The sequence below is a fragment of the Gorilla gorilla genome, chromosome 11 (genome assembly GCF_029281585.2).
Source record: "Gorilla gorilla gorilla isolate KB3781 chromosome 11, NHGRI_mGorGor1-v2.1_pri, whole genome shotgun sequence".
NCBI classification, from domain to species: Eukaryota; Metazoa; Chordata; class Mammalia; order Primates; family Hominidae; genus Gorilla; species Gorilla gorilla.
This window is the reverse complement of record NC_073235.2, coordinates 64,648,576-64,673,600: the sequence shown is the minus strand read 5'-3', so window position 1 is coordinate 64,673,600 and position 25,025 is coordinate 64,648,576. Positions and strand designations below refer to the sequence as shown.

Below are 25,025 nucleotides of genomic sequence, written 5' to 3'. Positions count from 1 at the left end.
TCCAGTCCTTTAATTTAGGATTAATAACCTAACTTCTTTTTTGGTATTAATCAGAAAAAATAACAACAAAATTGCTTTTAAAACACGTTTGTTTTGTTTTGCTCTGTAGAGGACAGAAAAGTGAAGAGTTAATCAAAGGAACCTAGTGCTTCATTCCTTAAATTTGGAGAACAAGCACTGAAGGCATCATGCTTAGACTGCAAAGTCACATCAATTATTTTAAAATAATTTAAGCAACACACTACACCGTCTTTAGGCGGCTGGCAAAATCCCTTGGTTCAAAAAAAAATGAATTTTCTTCTTGATGCTTGAAAGCTTGTGCTTTTGACCGAATGTGCACTCAGTTTAGGGCATCTGCTTTAGGTCATTTAACAGCTATGGCAAGATATTACATGGCGGTAAATAATGTCACCTTCCAGGTAAAATATTTTAAATGGCTTTGCACTTCATATAGAGATGAGTAATCTATCAGAAAATCTAAGCATAATAAAGAAACCAGTGTAAGGGCCTCATTAAAACTGAGGACAACTTAGTGTGGGTGCTTATCTAGGGTCCAGGTGTGACTTGCAAGAAGCACTTAACTCAGAACACTTTATGGGCCTAGCTCTAGCAAAATGAATGTGGACATATTTCACACTCTCTTTACCTCACCCAAGTTACCTGTTCATCTAAAGCAGCTGTCTTCAATGTGTGCAATGAAAGGGGAGAAGATAACAGTCTTTGCTTATCAGAAATATTCTTCCTGTTTGCCTGATTCTAATATCTTAAAACATAACACTCTGCCCTGTTTTTTTTATTTTCAATAAAAATGAGATGCTAAGTTTTAATCTAGATCAAAGCCCTTTAAAAAGTCCCTTAACTAACTGACTGCAGCTTGCAGACAATTTTTATTTTTACTGTGGTACCTTAAAAAATGTTGTGATTCAGGTTTTATTTTAGTGATTAAGGCAATGTAGAACCAATTTTTGTGTTTCACAATGAGGAATAAGAAGGAGACATAGGCCGGGTACAGTGGCTCACACCTTAATCCTAGCACTTTGGGAGGCCAAGGTGGGTGGATCACCTGAGGTCAGGAGTTCGAGACCAGCCTGACCAACGTGGTGAAACCTCATCTCTACTAAAAATATAAAACTAGCCGGGCGTGGTGGTGCATGCCTGTAATCCCAGCTACTTGGGAGGCTGAGGCAGGAGAATCACTTGTGCCTGGGCGACAGAGGTTGTGATGAGCCAAGACCACGCTATTTGCACTCCAGCCTGGGCAGCAAGAACGAAACTCCATAAAAAATAAAAAAATAAAAAAAAGGGAGACATTATATGAGGTTACTATTAAGTATGTATGTTATCATTTAGCTAAGAGGGTGAAACTTCATTCTGAAATGAAAGAAGGATTTTGTCGAAGACTTATAGTAATAAAATTTTACCCACAAAATTGTTAATCAGAGTTTCCTATTCCTGGGCCTCTTGGTTATTAATTTCACTTGGAAGCATTAGTCTCAATATGCAAAATCCTACCAAGGTTGGTCTTATTATTAATGAAACTAATGTAGGAATCATGTAGAGGCACCTGTTTCTCATTATTCCATTTTTTCATTTTAAAGAAAACTTTAGACAAGTTAAAAGTAGTAGAGTTTATTTGAACAAAAACAATTCATAAATCAGGCAGCACTCAGAACCAGAAGAGGTTCTGAGAGTTCTGCCCAGCAATGTGAGCAGCCACCTTTTATAGGCCAAACGCAGAAGCAAGGTAGATAAACCACTGGTTGGCTACACTAGGAGTCGGCCTCATTGGGTCATAGAGTGATGAGGCATCTACCTTATTTGGATGTGGTGTGATATGATGGCTGCCTATGATTAGCTGAAACACTTTTGCTGGACTCGTAGTTAGATTTTGCTTTGTATATGTACTAAGGTTGTGTTTCATTATATAGGAACTCAAATTATAGAGACAGCCTCAGGTTAATGGCCTTCTGCTTATTTGATTTGACTGATTTATTGATTCTAGGTAAATGTGGTGAGACTTAGGGCACTGTATTAGTTTCCTAGGGCTGCTATAAGTTATGGCAAACTTTGTGGCTTAAAACAACAGAAATTTATTCTCTCGCCATTCTGAAAGCTGGAAGTCGGAAATCATGGTGTCAGCAGAGCCGTGCTCCCTATGAAGACTCAAGAGAAGAATCCTCCCTGTCTCTTCCGGCTTCTCATGGCTCCTAGAAATCCCTGAGCATTGTTTGGTTAACAGCCATATCACTTTAATCCCTGCTTCTGTCTTCACATAGTCTTCTTCCCTGTATCTCTCAGTGTCTCTTTGTGTCCTCCCCACCTATGAGGACAGCAGTCATTAGAGTTAGGGCCCTCTTTAATACACATCTTTACTTTCTCCCTTGATTACATCTGCGAAGGCCCCATTTCCAAAAGGGTCACGTTCTGTGACTCCACGTGGACATGAATTTTTGGGGAACTCAGTCCACTAAAGACATCACATCAAATTAGTTGCATTTTAATGTCACACAGTTATAATTATTTCATGAAAAATAATGATCAGTTGCATCAAAAAGGCATCAAATATGAGGTCATCATTAAAGGAGCCTACAGTGACTTCCTCCACTCTCTTCTTGCTCTACAATGGGTCTCACGTTAGGTCTCACCAGGATAGGTCTTTGTAGCTAAAAGATACTAGTAGCTTTTTGTTGTTGTTGCTTGATGCAGTTCTCATGTGGAGGGACACCAACTAGAGAGAGCTGGCTTTAAATCTGCTCTGCATGATGTAGAGTAGCTCTTTCTTCATGGAATTCTTTTAAGGATTTGCCATCATTTCACCAAACAATGACCAATGGGGAAAAAAAGTCAGCAAATGTAAGACAAGCCAATTAATTTTTTAATGGGAAAAATACGAAACTATTTTCTAAAATTTGGTGTAAGAACATTTGCAGAATTTCAGTTATATCTATCATTTAGAATGTTGAGGTGTGGCTTGTTCTGTTTCAAGGCACACTAAAGAGCCTAGCGTACCTTAGGTAGTTAAATGGTTCCCAGCAAGTTCTGCATGGGGTTACCTGTTAGGGGTCAAACTAGAGCATTGAGGTCAGTCTGCAGTCGGCTTCCTGTGCTCAAGGAGTAAACCTCCCCCAGCATAGGCAACTTTTTTCTCTCAAGTCCAGAAGCCCCTCCTCACCATTAAAAACTGTGGCTAGCAAGCCATGATCTTTTCATCTTTTAAATGTCTTCATTGAATCATTGGTATTATGTGCTTGGCATCAGACAAATCAAGAATTAAAAGAGGTATAGTCAATGAGCATCAGACTTTGGTCAAATACCTCATTTTAGGTTTGGTTTGGTTAAATATCAACATGCGTTTGTGATTCTTTTAACTCCATTTCAAACCACATAACCTTCGACTTAGGAATTTAAACAAATTAAGCATTGTAAATCCAGGGGTATGCAGTAGCAGCCAAGCAGTGGTTGGAATGTTCAAGTGCCTGTCAGAATCACTACATAAGCTGTTTATCTGAAAGAATGGGATTTCAGATGTGAATGACAGAAGACAGAGGAGGCGAGACATTCTGATTCCTATAACTATGACCATACGTCGCTTTTATATATTAAAACAAAATCTATGGTTTTAGTTTGGTTTGTCTTTTGAACATAACCTCTGCTAATTTTTTTCAGTTCTTTGTTTCAACACCAGTTTTCAGCTATGATGCCATTTCATACTACAAAATATTTAGTGACAAGGATGGCTACAAACATATTCACTATATCAAAGACACTGTGGTACGTTCCTTCCAAGATTTATCTCCTCAAAGATCATTCACTTGAGGTTGCTCAAATAACGCTCAGTTTCACACAACATAATGTTTGTCTTTTTATAGGAAAATGCTATTCAAATTACAAGTGGCAAGTGGGAGGCCATAAATATATTCAGAGTAACACAGGATTCACTGTAAGTATTGCACGAAGCACGATGCACCATTCAGGTTTTAATTGGCACCGATGGACATAAATGATACTGTACCAACTCTCTTAGTTAAGAAGATTTTTGTTACTCTATAATTCAGACAGTTGTGAGTTCATTTACGATTGCACATTTTTAATAACTAGTCAAAATGATTTCCTTTTGGAAAAAAGTCTTCAGTAGGTGATAATTTCTCTTCTGATATTTGGTAGGCAATTATATAAAAAGTATACAAATTTTAAGATAATAACTCATTCTAAAGGCAAATTTTACCCTTCAGCACTTGAAGCAATGAACAAGTTTCAAAATTCCCTGGAGGGCAGCCCATAGATATGGAGCATCTTTTGTAGTGATTCATTGTTATGTAAGTTTAACATTATTATTTATAACAACTATCATTTATGGAGCAATTACTGTGTACCAGATACTGTAAAGTAGAAATGATTATCCTAAGTTTGCAGATGAGGAAAGGGATACTCATAAAATTTAATTAACTTGGCCAAAGGCCACAGTTAGTTAGTAGCAGACTAGGATTCAATCCTAAAGCATTAAATCTAAGGCTGTTATTATCAACATGAACATGGGACTGCTTTCTTACAGTTCTTTCCTCTTCAGTCCATTCTGCATACTATTTAAATAAACCATCTTCAAATAATCATTTATGATAAAACTGATCTAATCACAAAAGTATACTTTCTTTCTATAATTTCTAATACAATCTGCGTCTAGGGATCCTCTCTTAGTGCTGAAAATCTGCCAGCTATTAGCTGAAATTCTAGGAGCAAAAAGATGAGGACCATTAGTCCAGGCTCATGGAATAAAAGCCTGTCAGAAATCTATTACGAATCTTTGGAATTCTTTGAATGGAGGGCATAGGTGTTTGGACTTTCTTTGGAGCAGTCATTAAAATCACTAGAGTAAAGGGGAGTGACATGTTCAAAACAGGTGGGAGATTCATTTCAGGCACGATGTGTTGAGGAGGTGGGGAAAAACTGAAGGCGGAGATCCCCAGCTCTGGTCATAAGAGGCCTGAACTAGAATAGTGGCAATGTAATAGATGCTCTGAGGACAAAACTGCACCTCCTTCTTTGTTTGCGTCCTTAGCACTTAGCACAGCGCCTGACACAGAGTAGTTCAATACACATTCTCTAAATGGAAGAGAGAACAGAGTGGACGGTAAAAACAGATGGAGGCTAAACAGGACTGGTGAAGGGAGACTGTCAGGAAAAAGAGAGAGAAAAGAGACAAACTGGACCCGGCTGCAAGGGTTAGAGAGGGAGACAATCAGGGAAGCTTCCACATAACAAGGAAGTGGCCGGGGGGCTGTTGGGGAAAGATCCTGAGTCCTTTATTCACAGATAGTTTTAGATGATGTGGGGAGGGCAAGGAAAAGGGATGATGGGAGTCATGCAAAGTTAGTAAAGATGCATAGAAAGGTGTTAGTTTAGGAAATAAATTTCGTGCTAAAAACGAGTTGTATTCCATTGCTTTTTTCTTCTACTTGGTGCTAATAAGATTTTCATGATACCTGGGACATAGTGAGAACTGGACTGCCTAATTGTCCTGAGAATTCAACCAAACTTCGATTATCCCAAACTTTTCACATTCGTGGGGGGAAAAATAATGACAGTTTCTGATACTCAGATGAACATACAGCAGAGTGGAAACCATGTCACGAAACTGAATTTCCCACTTCATGGCTATTTTAAGACAGGTTGGAATCAGAACCTGGATACTTAAGTAAAAGCATGTTCTCTTATGACTTCTTTGCATCCGGCTAAATTGACATGCCGTCTGTGTGGTATCCAGTGTGATATCCTCAATTTGTAGCAAACCTATCTATTGACAGGGCTTCTATAAAATAAATTCAAGGTGTGTTCAGAATCACAGATAAAATTAAATAACGTAGTACAGAGAAACAGGTAAACTGTTCTTAATCATAAAAAAGGCAAGGTATGATATTAATAAAATTTCCTATTTTGCATGACTCATAATGAATCAGAATATAATATACTTATAATAAAAACAGTATTCAGCATAATTTAATCTTCCTCTGATGATTTGGAAGCCAGGATAAATATGCAAAGTTCAGTTATGAACAGCAGTTATTTGTGTACCTAAGCGCCAATTAATTGTTCCATTAGATGAATGCTTACCTATATTGATACTATATTAGTATTAATACTAACAATCCTATTATCACTTATTTATCAATACTTAATAATTTCTGAATATATTTTCAGGTTTTATTCTAGCAATGAATTTGAAGAATACCCTGGAAGAAGAAACATCTACAGGTAATTTATGTCCATTCATTCTGGTATTTCTATATATTGATATTTTAATATAAAAAGTTATCATCCCCAGGAGATGCAAAATATTTTTAAAGTATGGCACATAATAAAAATCATTTATGAATTGAGAGAAAATATTTGGAGAATGGGTATACTACATCAGTATAAAAAACACACACTCGCAAAACGTTAGCCAATTCAAAATATTTGTTTTCAAAAGGGAAAAACAAGAAATTCTAATGTTTACATGAATACTAAATACTATTTTGGTACTAAACACTTTAAGTACATATAGAGGTAATTGAGGACATTTCTTTATTTAACACACATTTGTTGAGTACCTAGTATGAACCAGGCATTGTTTTTATTCTGATAATATGTGATTTCCTTCACTCTGTCTCACTTTGGCACCACCCATGTCTGTTCCTATATTAGTGTTTACATTCAGTCCAGTTGTTCCCTTAATGACTGAAATGGTGCCCTCGACAGCCCTTTCTGGGTAGCCCTTACTACATGCTGGTAGTCTATTATATGCCAGGCACCTTTTAATCTGACTTACATATGTAATTTCATTTAATTCCAACAGCACTATGAAGCAGGTAATGTTGTTGGAGCCAGGATTTTTACCTGGGCATGCTGATCTCTGAGCCCTTGCTGTTAACTGCCTCCCCAATGTTTCCAAAGTTACATCCGAATACGGACATATGTTAACATACTAACCCTAACAGAGGAAATAAGAAATTTTCCCTCTGTCATATTCCCCTGTTCCCTCCTGGATCGTGATCTTACTTTATGTGTTAAAAAGAATCACTCTCTGGGTCCAGCAGTGTCTCTGGCCTGGCCATTCTCTGCCATGCCCAAGGCAAAGTCAGGGACAGCAGCAGAAGAAACTCACAGGTGGCACAGGAGACCCTGACAGGCACCATGGGGTCCTGACCTGTCCAGACCCTGGCATGACATCCTCTAAACTCCTCCACATGGAATTCTGATTCTGAGGGTGTAGGATAAGGTCCCTGAGTCGTGTATTGAAGCCAATCACCCTGCTCAGGAACCACACAGATGACTCTGCAGGGCCAATGTGGGCAGTGCAGATTGGCTTGTGTAGACTGTGTGGAGGGGGCATTCCCAGCCTGAGCTTCCATGAGCCCAAATTTCCTGCTGAAAGGAATGAAGGCGCAGAAGGCACTTAGAACTGTAATTTCTTATTTCCAATTTGCTTATTATTAATTTCCCCATCCTGATATATGGTAAGAACAGGGACTCTTTCTTGGTGATACTGCCAGATTTTCTTGCTATGTTTTGCCATGGGGTGGAAACAGAGAGATAGAAAGACGAAGAACTATGCATTCCCAAGCACTTTGTGAAGTGTAAGAGATGAATGGTTATGGGAAGTGACTACCTCACTGCCATTTGAGGTGTTAGATATTTCTCCCACTCCAGGGAAACCACATAGGGCTTCTTCCTCAAGGTTTGTGCCTATTAAGGCAAAGATGGATCAAAAATCAAGCTACATCAAAATACTGTGATTCCCCTTTACTTTAAATGATATTGGCAACAGAAAAATAGAGTGGGTTTGATGTCAATATGTAAATTAGTCACTTTACATGGAGTAGTACATTTTGATAAATACAATCTCAAAATTTCAGCTTAGTTTTATTTTCATTTCCCTCTAGAATTAGCATTGGAAGCTATCCTCCAAGCAAGAAGTGTGTTACTTGCCATCTAAGGAAAGAAAGGTGCCAATATTACACAGCAAGTTTCAGCGACTACGCCAAGTACTATGCACTTGTCTGCTACGGTAGGTAACGGACCTCACATAAGCACACCATCCCCACAGGCATGGTTGTCATCCTCCTCACCTCTATCTGATCAATTCGTAGCTACAGTTAATGAGCATTTGTTATATGTAAGAATCTTATCTTGTGCTTATAGAAAAAAAATTAAAGGAGGATAGGAAGGTATTATTATCTTTACTTTTTTGCAACTGAGGAAACAGAGTTTGGGGAAACAGGGTGACTTGCCAAAAGGTCCACACTGCAGCTAAGCATCAGCCAGGATTGAAGCAAGTGTCTGTTGCCTGAAGCAAGTGTCCCATGCTCTTAACCACCACATTCCACAGCACTAAGATTGCATGCAGAGGCAACCCATCAGCTAGGCTTCTCAGGATCTGAGCAATAGCAGAAAAAGAAATGTTCTCTGATAAAATGGTTACTGGACTTTCGGCCCCCTTTGCCCAGAGAAATATCAAACTCTCACATCCAGGGGAATGAACAATGGCTTGGAAACCCGATATGCCCACGTCGGAGGTCAATCATTCCTCAAACTGTAGTTTCAATGGGGATAGAAAGTGAAACTTTGTCCTTTCTAAATTTGGAAAACATCATAAGTAATGCATCAAATATAACAAACCATAAGTAATAAAATCTACAAAACATTTCCTGGTTGTTTAGGACATACGTACATTTAATGAATAATTTCTACCCATATAATTTTATTTTATGCGCAACCTTTTATCTATATCTTGAGCATGTGGCAAACAATAAAACAGGTTAGGTTAAGAGGCCGATATAGATCAATTAAATATATTGGGGTCTAAGTAGTCATTATGGAGATTTGGAAAACTGACTCGGGAATCTCTAATTCTCCAATCTCTGTCACCTCCCTCCAGCTTATTCCTAATTTGGGGCTGAGAGTTAGAGTACTTGGAAAAAGGTATTACAAAATGTATGCTACCCTCCTGTTTTGGTATCATCTCCCCTGGTAGGGGTATGTGGCTTAAAGAACAAATGGAATCTTTGACTGCTTGATATCCCTATTCAGTTGCAGAGGCCCTGAAGATCTCATAAAGGGAACCAGAATGAAGGCTACCCTAACATGCCACTTCCCTCAGTCCAGCCACCTGGCCCCTGAACCTGAGCTGCAGCTCATTTGACTACGTGGACATGAATAAGCATTTTAACCCAAATTCTCCCTTGAAGATAGCACAAAGATGTCAGTTTGAAATAACACTTTCATAAAATGTTTGGTCAGTGGCATCTTTGAAATGTCAAGAGATTGTTGTTCATGACCATATGTGCTGATTGTGGTTACTGGCATTTAAAGGTATACATTAAATGTCCCTCTCAAGTTATATGCAACATTTTTCAACCTAAGCTATGTATTTATGCAACATATATTGAAAGCTTACATGCCAGGCACATAGTATCATTGAGCTAACTATACTGAGTCATCTGTTTATCTATCTTTTTTCTCCTGGAAGGCAGGGGCTACATTCTTTTAATCTTTGTATTTCTAAGACCAAGAAGAATGTCTAATACATAATAGACATTCAATGTTTGTGGAATTAACATAGATATGAGGTAACATTGCTGTCCCTTGCAAAGTCTACCAAAAAAGCTGGTTTTATGCTGATGCATTTGCTGATGAATGCATCAGTGACACTACATTTACATCCATGCATTTATATATGTATGCATTGTGCATTTGTATAATGCTTTAATGTTTTTGGAAGGCACTATCTCACATTTTGTATTACTTTGTCTTCCTAATATCTACTTGAGCCTGTGTGCCCACTGAAGAGATGAAGAATAAAAGCCTAAGCTCTCATCAAAAGTTGGTGGAAGAGTCCTTTCTAGAACTTGAATCGCCTGACTTTTCCACCACTCACTCTTCCTCGGCAGTATGGTAATTTCCCATTTAGCAAAAAATATACTGTGTGGGAAGCATCACATCGTCTGGTGTTTTTGAAGCTCCAGTAAAATGAGTCACTGCGCCATCATAGGAAAAACCTTGAAATCTTTCCCTTCAGGACTAAGAGTAAAGCCTCATTATGTAACTTCAAACTCTCCCGAGGGATGGTTAGTAAGTCCCAGATGATAGGATCAAAACAGGTAAAATTATATCGATGATGCTGATGGAACAAAAGCGTGCACGGTAGGCTTCTCAAAGTCTGATGTTTAGGCCACTAGGATCACACCTTCGTCCAGTGTCAAATACAGTCAGTCATTTATGTGTCTCATTTTTTAGGCAAAAAAAAAAAAAAAAAAAAGATATGCAAGTTTCCATTATTGAAACTACACACTCATGAAAATTCCACAGGGTAGATGCTGGTTGATTAGAGTCTAGAAATTTATATTCATGTCTCATTTCTTTGCATGCTGGCTGAAAATGTAATATGTGTATTTGTCCTTTTTCATAACTTTGATGAAAAACTGGCCAAAATGAAAATCTCTGCAATAACATTCTATAAAATTCTGAGATTCCACACAGGAACTTTTGAGTCTTGAGGGAGCCTAATAAATACTATCCTTTTTCCTCATTTCCAAATTAGACTAGGATTCAGGCAGGAAACCAAAATATTATCTTTACTTGTAAAGGCTAGTTGGAAAATGTGGTAAAGCTGTGTGGTTTCCCAATATTGCATCCCAGAATTATACTTACACAAATATGGGTATGACAGGGCAGCCACCATCTTCCTCCATGGGGCTTGGCACTGGCACAGGTACAGCACTGAGGAACAGATCAAAAGCATGTTCTCTGCAGGCAGAAAGATGCCAGAAGAAAGACAGAAGGAGCTACTCATACCCAAGTCTTCTCAGAACTCTACAAAAAATTCATTTCTCCTCTGCTTAGCATGAGCCAAGCATGCTACTTTAATGGGTTCCCTCCACATAGAAGGTAGCATCCTCACCCTATCTGGGGGGGTGGGGTGGCAAATGAACATGTACCTCCAACCTCCACATTTGTTGCTTTTTGCCTACTGACTGAGCAAATTTATGCTTAAAAGGTATATTTCCAGACATTATTTGATCCTGTATTTCAAATAAGGAATAATTTGTTTTTAATTATTTGTAGATCTTGCTAAAAATGGCCAGTTTCTGCATAGAGAAGCTGAATGCATGTTGGAATATGTAGTGGACACTGGTGTGCCAGCCAGATCCCTTCATCCCCATCTTCAGGACTGACTCAGTCATTTCTTCAGCTACTGAGAGCGTTAGTGGCTGACAACTTACAGCTGAACATGCCCCCCAACCCTACCTCCCCCCAGCCCGGGAGAAGAGAAGAGTTTTCTCTTCTCCCGGGCCACATCCAATGCTGGGGGTAAAGCTCCATGCTAGGGGGTAAAAGTCGGCCTTGTTGCCCCATTGGAGACAACTCTACAAGCTATCTAGGGGTCTCTATGTGACAGCAGTGACATCCACCTTTCTTCCCTGCCCTATTCTTCCTCCCTTTCCCCCACAAGTGTGCATCCCAATACCACCCCCACAAACCTCCTTCCAAAACTGCTTCCCAGGGACCTGCCACAGCATATTTTAAAAGGAAGTATATCCCATGTAGATTTCTGCATGTATTACTCCATGGAAAAAATACTCGATTTTACCCATCTAAATAAGCTGAACATTGAACCAAGAAGCCAGATTGAAAATACAATCTGGGTACTGGTGAAGGTTGTTTGATAATAAAGACACAGCCAAAACTGGCCCAATACAGCATGACATCTTCCCAGAAGGCCGTTTGTCACTGCAGCTTCTGGGGTGCATTTGTGTAATTAGATATTAATGATTCAGGATTAGTCTTGGAAAAGTGCACAGGCAAGGCTTCTTTCACAGCTGTTCTTTGAGTGGGCTTTGATCTCATGTATTGTTTAAATGTGACTTAAAAGCGATGTTTTCTTCTCTATGGGGAAAAAAATAGCTGCAGAATTAAAAGATGTACTGGCACTTGACACTAATCACAAATACTACCAGCAGCCCGTCTTGAAAAGGAATTGTTATTTTAACACTAAGCCATGATTTTGTTTTCATCCTGCCCACAGGCCCAGGCATCCCCATTTCCACCCTTCATGATGGACGCACTGATCAAGGTACTCTCTCTTGCATGTTATCTATCTTGTCTCAAGTAATCCTGAACTCTCTGTGATGCTCCGCTAGAGAAAGCAGGACAGTTTCTCCACACCACCAAGGGGAACTGCGATGGAATCCTGTTATCACATCACTTATTATTGCACAGATTTGGATATTATTTGGGTCAAATATGATCCTATGAAATTTAATAATTCTTTGCAGTGAGAACCTGGCATAACACAGATAGATGAGTTATATCAGAGGGTTTAATTCTATCTTCTCCAATCAGCCTTATAAAAAGCACAGATTAGAATTGGGAAAAAACTTAGCACATTCAGTACGATCTTCCTTCCAAAATAGAATCCCTAGGGTGTTTTTTTTTTTTTCCTCAGGGATTGGGGGTAGGGGGTTGTTTGCGTGTGTGTGTGTGTGTGTGTGTGTGTGTGGTAACATCCCAAACTGGAAACAAATTCTACATGTAACTTCTTCAGTTCAGAGCAGAGGGTGACTGTCACACCAGCTTTTTTTGTTTTAACAGCTACATCACATTGTTGCCACGTATGAACGCCCTGAAATTTGGAGGCTCTTTCCATTTTCAACTGCTATCAAGACAGTCCTCCTCTATCCTGTATTTGTGATATTGGTTCAAAATAGTTCACATCTCAAAGACGACCAGTTTTGCTCGCAGCAGAGTTGTCCAAGTATCTAATTGCTCTGATACTCTTCCTGCTGGCTCTCCATTATCTTTTGATTTACTATTAAACAACATTATAGGGTTGGAGTTGTTGGAGGCCAGGGACAATGAGGCAGATGCCACTTTCTTCAGCACTCGTGCCTGCGATTGTCCCTGGACAGCTTTGGTGACAAGTCAGGAGACTGCCTTGGGATTACTTTGGCTGTCAGCTCAATGGCTCAAGTGTAGGTGAAAATAACAAGAAAAAAAAAAAAACAGAATCAATTTGGGAACTCTGGACAGGACAGGCATTGTGATAATGGGACTGTGAATTTAGTTTCATTTTAAGGTTTTTTTTGAAACCTTGTGTCTAATAAGGAAACACTTTTAAGAATAACAGATTATATTTCTTAATTTGACCATCTCAGTCAGTGAGATTGATTTCAAGTCGACAAGGTTTTGTTTTAATAGAAATCACTATTAGTGTATAATTCTCATTTTATCAAGACTGCAAAATAATATCCAGCCTTTCTTTTTCCATAGCATGAATTTCTACTTTCTTGAGATCCTTGTTAGATTCCTGGCAGATCTGTGTACTGATTTTGAAGCTCTATTACTTCACTCACTATTTACAAAACAGGTATACCCTCAGATATGTCAGATGTAATTAAATAAGTACCAACAGAAAAAATCAAATTCTTTCAGAGCACAGTTCCACAACTTACCTAATGTGAAATTATTCTCCTATGTTCATTATAAATACGGATTCCCAGGACTTCCCCAAAGATTTTAATGTGGTACATCTTAAGTTATGCTTGGAAATTTGTATTTTTAATAGTAAATGTTCAGCTGCTGTTTTGGAGCAGATGCTGTGTCTCTTATTTACATTGCATTTGGTGTCAGCAATATCATTCAACAAATATTTATGGAACTTCTACCACATTAAGCCAGGCACTGTGCTAGGTCCTGGATCTATCTATAAAATAAAGAGATACTGGGTTAGACGATGTCCTTGTCCTCAAGGAGGTTATAGATGAGTGGGGAATATGAACATGGAAATGGGCAGTTACAATACAGTGGGGTAAGTTCTAAGATAGGGGAACTACAGAAAGCCTGGAAGCACACAGGAAGAGCAGCTCATCTGGGTTTGGGGGGTTAGGAAATGTTTACTAACGATAACTAACACAAACCTGAGACTCATGAATATGAAATAGGTGATGATGCTATTTGGATGATTGGCTTGATACTAATGGTTTTTTACTGAAATAGAGGAGTCATTGTGGAGATCAGGTTTTGGGAGGATGACGAATTTTGTTTTAAATGTTGAGCTTGAGGCACTGATGAGATATCTAAGTGGAGCTGCTCTGTAGTGACATCATTTTGGATCTGGATGCCAGAAGATCAGTTTGGACTGAAGATAATGATGAAAGTCATTAATTTATGGAGCATGTGGTAACTAAGGCCTTGGAAGTGGATGATATGAGCCGAGTGGACAAAACAAGAGTGGATAGGGTTAGTGGGGAGTGAGCCTACAATGAAACTGTGTGGAACATCAACACTTGAGAAATGGAAGGAGAAAAATGAGCCTGGAGAGGAGACCAAGAAGGAACAGAAGGAGGGGGATAAACTTGAGAGTATGGTATTGTGGAAAGCAGGGGAGAAGAGCTCAAGGAGGAGGAAATAATCAGCTGTACCAGATGCTGCAGAGAGTGAGGGAAGACTTGCTCTAAATTAATGGACTTAGCAAGAGGGAGATTGACATTAGCTTGGTCAGAGCCATTTCAGTGGAGCAGTGGAGGTGGAAGCCAGATTAAAGCAAAATTAGGTCTGCATAAGTAAGTATAAAAAGACAGTATTTCCAGTCGGTCTGAGTGTGATGAGAAGAGGGGATTGGTGGGACGATGGCTGTAAAAGATTGATGTAGGTTTAATTTTGTTTTTGAAAGAGGATAAACATTTGAGTATGAGTGGATGTGATAGAGGAAATCAGCAGAAAAAATGGAAGGAAAACATAGAGGAGGGAGGTCCCTAAGAAGTTGAGAGAGGATGAAGATCAGAGACAGGTAAATCGATTAATCTCTTGTGATGTGATGAGAGAGAATAAAGAAATTGTTGGTAGAATTGTATGAAAGTTGGAACACAGTGAAGTGGCTTCATTTTCCCTGCAAAGAGGGGGAAGTTTATTTGAAAATAGCAGGTAGTACTTGAGCCAGATTCCGTGGGAATCCAGAAGAGCTGGAATTGTCAGGGAGGGCCCAGTTAAAGCTTAGTTGCTTTGGGCACAGAAAATGCTCATTAAAATTAATCAATTCATGACATGCCCTTATTAATCAGCCTTTCCATGGATTCTTCCCATAATTTAATCAGCAATATGGGATTTTAAAACGATTCAAACAGAAATCAAGTATAAGATCCATCATTGTTACAACTCAATTTCATCACAATGAAGAGCCTGCAAATACATGTGGAAGCAGATACTACATGCCAGATACTAGGTGCTGTGTGTGCTTGGTACTGAGTATACGGTGATGGGTGAAAGAAAGTAAAATGTATGGTCTGACCTGTACTCCCTTTGCTAGGTTATGGGTTTTTAATGCACAGCCTTATTGAGAAGCCCAGCTGCCACCTCTCACTCTTCCCACTGCCCCCTGTGAGATTCTGTTTGTGCTCCAAGAGGTGGAAAAATTGCCCAGTCACTATCCATAAAAAATGCAACTCTGAACCATAAAAGCATTTAGATTAAATTTTGCATTTCATTAAGTCATGTATCAGAAAAGTTCAATAGCTAAGAATAGAATGAAGAAGGAGTCAAAGCCATAACCACGTGACAACACCTGGATACTGTCTCCCACTTCCAGTGCTTGTGGTAAAATAATACAAATAGTAATCAGTCAATCAATCAGCCACTCTGTGTGCTTGATCCACACGGGAGTCTCTTTATCGATGGCAGCTCCACAAACAGAATCCACGCAAGAATGAAGGGTTGGCTCTACTGTACTTAGAATTGTGTATTCATTTTACTTTTTTGGTTTTAACTTTTAAGGTGTCACAAGTATCTCTTCCCTGATGGATTACCCAAAGTTAATGTGAAATTCATTATGTATCTTATACAAATCATACCCAAAACATCTATACTTGTGCTAAGATTAAATATAACATGTTGGAGCAAAATGCCATGAGTATATGAAAACTGAGAGTTACAAGAGAAGTGGTTTGGCAAACTTAGTATAGTTACAAGCACTCCTCCAGCTCTCTCTCTTCAGAGACCACTCTTTCAAAAAGGCATAAAAACAAGAAGTCCATGGACATATTTTGTAGCAATAAATATACCTCACAAGTCATCCAGCCCCTCTTTTAAAATATAAAGCTAAAACTCCACATATTATTTGAAAGGCTAACTTTTCTCTAGAAGATGCTGATATCAATCCCAGGTTCAAAATAAAGTCTATAAAAAGCCCTCTATTGCTAGAAACCTATTTGCATGTATTACCAATCTACAGATTCAAGAGATCAATGGATTTGTTCCTTTTCAAATATTAAGGTGTGAAATATAACTGAGCTCAAGTATAAATAGCAGGTTTTAGATTTTTTAAAGATTTAAGACAGAGAAAGAGCATAGTGTGTTTGTGTGTGTGTGTGTGTATACACAATATATATTGTTGTCTTACTCAGATATATCACTACCTTGAGAGAAAGGATCTGAAAGAATAGCATACAACTAATTCAATTACCAAAAACAGGAGAATATCCTTTATTAATCAAGTACAACAGGAAAGCATAAGAAAGAAAGATTTTAAAAATCACAGAAATAATATTCAACTTTACACATTAAAAATTAAAAAGCAAATTTTGGAAATACACAATTAATTATTTTAAATTTGAGGCCCCAGCAATCCAGATTGTATTTCTACTACATTTTTTTAAGTATATGATAAAAGAAATATCACCTGCTTAGGTCATGGCTTTAAACTTAAAAACAAAACAGCTTTAGATGGGAAAATGTGATTGAATAAACATTGTTGCTCCTGTGATTTTTGCTCAAAATGTGTTCTGATGCTATTAGAATTAGTTAAAGACACAGTGATTAAAATGTGATGTCCTTCATAAGCTTATATCTGCTCTAAAGGCTGGATTATAAATACATTTGTCAATATGAAACTTCACTTCTTAAGCGAGGTTTTCACAGTTTCAGTTTCACCCATATTGAAGTCAAAGGAATTTTAAGGAAAAAAATTGTTTGTGGAAATACTATTGATTAAAAATGAACATTTAACATTTTTCAGAAATTAAAATCCTGGAAGAAAACAAGGAATTGGAAAATGCTTTGAAAAATATCCAGCTGCCTAAAGAGGAAATTAAGAAACTTGAAGTAGATGAAATTAGTAAGATCTTTTAAAAACTTTTCATTTATAGATATGAAGCTGAGCAATTTTCTTGCTTTTAAAAAAGCATAGAGTGAATGTTACGGTGCAAATTCTGTGATCTATTAATATTACAGGATTTCATTTAAAATAATCTTACTGTAACAATTCTTAGTTTTACTAAATAATATGTTTGTGAACATGGTTGATCTTATACCTTTTCAATAGCTTCCTTTCCACACTGACTTTTTTTAAAAAGAGCTTATCTAATTTTAATTTTAAAATGTATCCTTCTAGAACAAATAGTAATTCAAGGTTTCTAGTCATTTATACATTTAACACAAAAATTTAATAAAAGTTACTTTTAAATATATCCTAAATTCTTAACAATTTAGTAGTTGAAAATTGATTTTATTGCATATATTGTTATTAAAGACAATAAATGATGCTACTAGTACTGTGGAATGAAGATTTTTCTCCTTTTTTTTTCCTCAAAGCTTTATGGTACAAGATGATTCTTCCTCCTCAATTTGACAGATCAAAGAAGTATCCCTTGCTAATTCAAGTGTATGTAATATTTTCTTTGGTGTAAAAACTATTTACTGAAAATATGTTAGATGAAATACACATTTATGAAATAGAATGAACCATTCTCCTTGGTAACAGTTCCTATTGATGCTGTTTTTATATATTCTTCAACTAATCAGAGTAAATAAAATATGGCTATTTAAAATAGATTGAGGAAGTTTTGAGATTTTAGCTGGACTTGCTTGCATTTGCTGTGTTAAATTTCCTTTGTATGGCAATTTGCCGAATGTGTCAGAATACCTTTGAGATAGAGAAATTGCAGCCAAAAAAAATATTGTAAATCATCTTCACATCTTATGTAATTGAGTTAGAAATGAAATAAAGGAATAGAATACATTTAGTGGAATCACACCCAAAATCAGTGCTGACCTACACACAATTTGCTTAAAACACCATGCATTTTTTTTAGTATATCTTATGTCTGCTTTTAGCAAGTGGCAGGTGGCAGAAATGACGAAAAACCCACACATATTCCTTGAAATGCCAACCCTAGATGTATCCGTTTTGGGGAATAGGAGAGGCTGTGTCCCAAAACAACTTCCTTGTAGCAAACCTCTGGGAAAAGCCTGGACTCCTCTTGATTTTGAGCCAGTTCTAACGCCATTGTTATTTTATCACATAATTGTACTGGAATTACTAGAAGCAATGCTTGGCCAGAATGGGAAATTGAGTTTTACAAAGCAATCAAAGATTCTTGTTTTTTTTTTTTTCCTTTAGGTATGGTGGTCCCTGCAGTCAGAGTGTAAGGTCTGTATTTGCTGTTAATTGGATATCTTATCTTGCAAGTAAGGAAGGGATGGTCATTGCCTTGGTGGATGGTCGAGGAACAGCTTTCCAAGGTGACAAACTCCTCTATGCAGTGTATCGAAAGCTGGGTGTTTATGAAGTTGAAGACCAGATTACAGCTGTCAGGTGAGCACCTTCTCATTCAAGCAGATGTCAACATGCAACAAAAGTCATGCAATCACTATTGTGTTTCTCCATTCTTTATGACTTAATTCTTTTTTTTTCTTTTTCTAACTTGGTCTAAAGCTATCACTAATCTTAAAGAGGTATTTTTGCCAAATATGAAAAAAAAGTATTTATGGAAGAGAGCTAACGAATGTGTAGAAAAATGATTTCAAGTGCTAAATGACAAATACCCTCTTTTGATGTGTTGTCATTCATTCCAATATCTTTTAATTTAGTTCCATTTCTTACAATTGATAGAAAAACTTTGAACTCTAATGATGATCTTCAGGAAAACAAATATCTGAATTTGCTCAAGCATTGTGGATTCTGCCTCTTAAGTTTAGAAATAGCTCAAGATTTTATCAGCACTACATACTTTTAGATGTTAGGCCTTCATTTGTGGTTAAACTAGCTATCAGTCGGCCATGGTAGCATGAAAGTGTTTGCCTATTTTCGTTTGACAAAAACATAGTCATTTTACACAACAGAAATTATATTATGAAAACATTTAGGGAAAACACAGATTCATAATCTGATTTCTTCTTCTCAACTATATATATTTTCAACCATGATTTATGGTTCAATCATCTTTTCCTGAAACAGGACTATATAGGCACCAAAATTGTGGCTTTTTTAGAAACACTGTGCAAATAATTCTTGCCATGTCTCTATAGTTGTTGGGTTTCATTATTATGTTATGAATAGGTGAAGCTAAGAATAATAGTTCGTAAATTTAAAAGGTAGCAGGCTAATTGCACTCTCAGTCGTGAATATATGTGCATGTGAGGAGCTAAAAGTCAAATACAGTTTCACAGGCAAAGAGAAATTTAGAAATTTCTTTAGTACATTTTTTATCTCCTTAATGTCATTAATACTTAATGATTTCACTGCAACGTGCAGAATAAAGATTGTATTTAACAGCCAGGAGCCAGGCCTAGACAACACTTTTCTATATTTTTGTCTCTAATCAAAGCAGAAGAGTTTAGACTCACAAGTAACTATTTTTAAAAATAGAAAGGTGTCCATAACCCGTACATTTTCAAGTGCTTCTTTCATTCTGGGAACAAACAAAATGTTCAATTAAAAAAAAAAGTCTATCTGAGTACAATACGACAAATTAGTAAGTAGGTTACTAACACTAAAATCTGTAGCTATCACTCAATTTCTGGAAGCTCCCTCTTTCTTATGGACTCAGACTTTTGGCCTTTCAACTATTCACTTGTTTGGAGGAGATAGTTCAAAGAAAAACCCCACTGAGACATCAGTTTCTCCTATAAAGACTGTAGTGTGCCTTAATGAGAATATTAACGCCATCCTCAGAATTATAGCCTAATTCCATGGGGGACTTTTTTTAGCACCATGGCTCACATCTATTTGCATTTAAACCATGCAATAAACATCAAGGACATGTAATCCTGGGACTACATGAAAACAGAGATGAAAATTATGCCTCATTTATAATTTATTTAGATCTTTTCCAAAGCTGAAAGAGCTAAAAAGTTGTTTATTTTGGCATTGGTTAAAAAATCATTGTCTTCATCATCGTCATCATCACAACCCACCAGTAACAACAAAATATGTCATTATACTTTTATGGGTTTATTTACCACCACAAATGCACCATTTGAACCTAAGAAGAAATAGCTTCTTAATATTTTCCTTGGATGAAATGAAAATTTAAACCTGAGCCATGATATTCAACATACAGGACACAAAGCCATAAATTCTACCTTCTACTGATTTTTGCAGTAATACCAATTTGTCTTTGGCATTTAGAATTGAAGATGGACTAGAGGTGGTAATTGGATACCTCTACTTTCTCTGAGCCATTTTTAGGATGGAATCTGAAGAAAGTCTTCCTGCTATAGGGAAAACATATGTTCACCCATATACTCAGCCATTCAACAACATAGCAAATATTAATATTAATACATGCCATTGCAGTAAACTCTGTATAAAATTGTGCAATTTGTAATTTCTGTTTTCAGTGTGCTTACAATCTGGTAAAAGTAAATAAGCCACCTACACTCTGAGGGGACAAAATTGTTGTTAGATCAAACTTTTAGTAAACACCCCAGAGAATATGGGCAGCTGCGTGGCCCCATGCAAAGTCTATAAACAACAGTGGAGATGACAGCCAGAGCTGGCCTTGGTTTTTGCTTGAAATTGTTCTTATGCAGCTGTGAAAAGGAAGCCTTATAATCCAATGCTTTGAGAAAACAAAAGCTAAATAGGATAGACTCAGAATAATAATCCTGGGGATGATTCAATATACCTCCTAAGGAAGTGTTTTAGGAATCAGACACTAAATGCCTGACCTGGGGAATTAAGATTATAATACTTCTACTGTAGCCCTTAAATTGCCTCTCAGAGAATAAAATTTCTCCCCTGAATCTTTTACAAAATGCAATCTGGCTAAGCTTTTGACATACCAAAAGAAAATCGTACGTACATATTTGGAAACAACAGTAAATACTACTCAAGGCCAACAAATAGATTTAAACAAAGCAAAGTAGGGGAAAAAAAGAAGTCATATCGTCTTATAACTTCTGTCTATGTGAAAGAAAATGCGTCAGAAGAGATGTTTGTGAAGCTACAGACATAAGGGAGACTGGAACCCGCTTTCTTTAGGTGTCTCTTCAAATGGTACATATGTGAGATCCTTAAAACTTTGGTGGTTATAAGGGCAACTTTGCTCATTTGGAGTATATTTGGCACTTTTGATATTCCCACAACTTTAAAATTTGATATAACTTGAGGGTTAGTGGTGGGGAAGAATTACATGAGATGAAATTTTCTATCATGCTTTTATAGATGGCTTGAATAAGAATATTTCTAAAATAGGATAATAATTGATCACTACGATTCCAAGTTTACCTTGGCCTTGGGCCATCTTTATGAGAGAAAAGTTATAAAGTTCAATCCAGACTCCAAGATTAGAAAAACATCCTTTTCATTTGTTACTGACATTTTGTTGATATAACCACATTATCAACAGTATTTACAACCCTCTGGGAAACTCTTCAGAATTTGAAGGTGAATTTTATAGTGCCTCGTTGGTCTGGAAGTGCTAAGATTATCTAGCTAACCTTTAACCTAGTCCTGCAACATTCAGTGTTAATGTTTCATTTCCATGTTAACTATTGCACTATCATTTCCTGTAAATGTCATCCTTTCAGAATAAACCTAGGAAGAGAGCTGTTAAGAGTTTCCTGTTCCCATGTATCACCTGTTATTTGTTCTTTACCCCAGATGTAAGGTAGTATGATTGTTGGCTTCTGGGAGATCATAAAATCACAATTGATTTTATGGCTCAGAACTGTCTTCAAGCACCAGTAGCAAGGTTATTTTTTTTAACAAGAAAGTGAACCTTCTCTTCTTTCATTTGATTTTTGAAGTTTGTGCAAGAATTGCTCAAGTGTCACAATTTGCTGCACATTTTCTCCTCTATACCATGAGCAGCATCCACACAGGTAGCAACTTTCCATTTGCTACTGCATTTCTTCTCTGTAGACTCCTCAGTGTCCTTCAGAATCAGTGTCGGGTAAGCTGTGACTAACGGGGCCTCTTCCCATCTGTTTGTCCCGGGCATTTGCCCAACTTCTCTATGCATCGGAAACGTGCATGTTGAATCAATGCAAGAGCGAAATGGTTGCTGTGAAATCCCTTTAAGAAACTACATTATTCAAGTAATGAAAATCACTCAGTTCTACTTCCAGAGAAGAACTGATGAGAAAGGTCTTTAACAGTAATTGAATGGAACAAGAAGATAGTATTTTTCTGGGACTGTGTGTCTCCTTTGGTCTTCTCCCCTCCTTCCTGTCACTGTTGCATACAGTGGTTTCTGTAATGGCTGATCCAGTTTGCCACATTCCACTCCGGCTGCTGTTTCTCTGAGATTTTCTTGAGTTTTTGTCAAACCAATCCCCAGATAAATCACAATTGTTCTAGAACACTAGCCCTCAGGGTAACATGTTAGAAATTAGCTTGAAACCCTCAATTTTGAGGGTTTCCCATGACTTTTTAAACGTTGTCCGTCAGTGTACCCCCTTGCTCCTAAGGAAAGATTTATTTTCAAAATAGTTTTCAAATGGATGCTCTTCTGTGATGGAGCTAAAAAGGAATTATTTCCATATTAATTAATGATGAATTGAGGATGCCTAAGTATGAGATGGAAGACGGTTGTATATTTCTCTCAAATGTCTCTGAAAATGAAGTGATGATTATCATTAACAACAATGTGATAAGAAATTAATATAATTTAAAGCAGCAAGAACAAAATCCTTCTTTCCGATAGCTGGGGATTTGGAAACTTGGTCCTGCTCAATGCTACTGCTACTTCTTGTGTCACTATGAACCCATCTTTTGGCCTCTCTGAGTCTCAGGTACACCCCCACGATTAGACTACAAGGCCTTATACCGCTCTGACATTACCACTCAATAACTGTACAATAGAGTCTAAGGGAATCCTTTTATCTCTTTGCAGAAAGCATGATAATATTATTTTAATTATTTGTAAATGCAGGCTTATTATGCATGTGTTTAAACAAAGAAAATGTAGCGTTTCTATTAAATCTTTGGATTAAATATGGTTGTGTAATGAAGTAAATGTCATGTGTATACACTTAACATTCTAAAAATTTGTTTCTTTTACTTTAGAAAATTCATAGAAATGGGTTTCATTGATGAAAAAAGAATAGCCATATGGGGCTGGGTGAGTTGTTTTATATTTTTTATGCCTGTTATTCAGTTCAGCAATCATCATTTTCTGAAGTGTTCGTTTAGAAGGTTTCTCATGAAATGTTAATGTTGCAACATAATTTAATCTGTCAATGGAAACAGTCAGTTTGGATAATCTGGGCTTCAAAATGGTGGTTTAAAGTGTTTGTTCCTTTTTTTCAATCTTTTCTTCCCTGTACAGTAAGTTAACTCATAACTGACATATTTTTACTTAAGTCTTTGTTACTAGATTATAGCATACTGAACTGAACCATATCTGTCAGAGGGTGAATTTCCTTTGTTATTTTAAAGTTAAATATATATCTTTTATTTTATATTTCTATTTTATAAAAATTGGAGCTACAATTTGAAATCACAGGGACTTTCAGAATATAAATTCCTTAGTACCTAGCCTAGCAGTCATATCTTAGCTGTTTAATTTTGTTTCTTTTTATTTGGCAATCACATTATTTTAGTAGACCGAACGTTCGTTTGTGCTAACTGGAGAAAAGTACTATTTGGTTTCCTAATTATAGGTCACGGAGATAACTTCTCACACTTGAGGAGCTATTTTGAAAATACACATTTAAAGAAAGTGGCAAAACTTATCATTTATGGGCAATGAAGTCACTGGAAAGTTTAGAGAAATATTGGAAAGAGTTTAGATTTGCCCATTATAAATTATGATAATTACCCTTCAAAGAAGATTTCCTGTTTCACTTTTTGGTCTGAATTTGTACATTTGCAAGTCAATTTGCAGCCATTTGTGCCTGGGTTGTTTTTCTTGGCTGTTTTCTCTGAGAGCGGCCTGCACGAGAAGAAGGGAATGAAACCCAATATTGAAGGGAATCTGCAAGATTCAGCTCCACTCAGCTCAGTGACCAGATGAAGAGCTGTTAGGAATTTGAAGAAAGTTGTTACTTCAAGCCATTTGGTCCTTCTTAAAACTATCAAATGTTAAATATCTAAACAGAATGAAATTCAAATGAGTAGAAATAAATGAAATATTTCTATAGTGAAATATTCCAGATAATACCTTCCCTATCATCCATTTTTATAAAGTTTCCTAAAGCAAATCCTTGAAAGATTCTAATTTTAAGTTGAACATGTACATGTAATCATTAACATTTCTCTTAGAGTTGGACTTTGCTTTTGCTGCAGGCTTTGAAATAACCATAAAGTAGAACTTTTTATTTTATTTATAGAACATTCTAGGTATTAGTTTGGTAGAAAACCATCTACGTGGGATGATTTTCTAAAAACCCACTCATCACCCAAAAATACATCCCTATCAGCCTGAAATTCTTCAATAATAGATTCTCACCACATCTAGTTGGGCAAATGCCACTGAAATAGTGCATTAGAACCCCCACCCCTCAATTGCTTACTTTCCAACATGGTAATGACTGTGAGGTCAACTCAGAGCAAATTTGAGCAAAGAAAGTAAGAAATGGGCTGCCACGTGATATAACATCTGAGCAGAAGGAACTAGTATGTGGATAAAGACATTAATACTATACTGGGTTTTAAAATCAGCTCTTCAGGTTTAAGATGTTTATTAATCCGTCTGTCTAATCACTGACTTGTTCATTCTTTCATCTACATAGTACATTTTCTACAAGGTCTTGTACTAGTTTCCTCAGGG

General features: G+C 37.0%; 1 protein-coding gene across 7 annotated transcripts in view; it reads left to right on the top strand.

Moving 5' to 3' along the window:
• FAP (fibroblast activation protein alpha) overlaps window positions 1-25,025 on the top strand; it is a 75,311-nt gene that overhangs the window by 39,189 nt on the left and 11,097 nt on the right. For all 7 annotated transcript variants that reach the window (XM_063694936.1, XM_063694935.1, XM_063694937.1 and 4 more), the window contains 9 exons: window positions 3,667-3,771; window positions 3,870-3,940; window positions 6,196-6,249; window positions 7,920-8,044; window positions 12,062-12,109; window positions 17,045-17,143; window positions 17,620-17,689; window positions 18,428-18,622; window positions 23,321-23,375. In XM_063694936.1, the coding sequence (XP_063551006.1) occupies window positions 3,667-3,771; window positions 3,870-3,940; window positions 6,196-6,249; window positions 7,920-8,044; window positions 12,062-12,109; window positions 17,045-17,143; window positions 17,620-17,689; window positions 18,428-18,622; window positions 23,321-23,375 (822 nt within the window). The remainder of the gene's footprint in view (window positions 1-3,666; window positions 3,772-3,869; window positions 3,941-6,195; window positions 6,250-7,919; window positions 8,045-12,061; window positions 12,110-17,044; window positions 17,144-17,619; window positions 17,690-18,427; window positions 18,623-23,320; window positions 23,376-25,025) is intronic.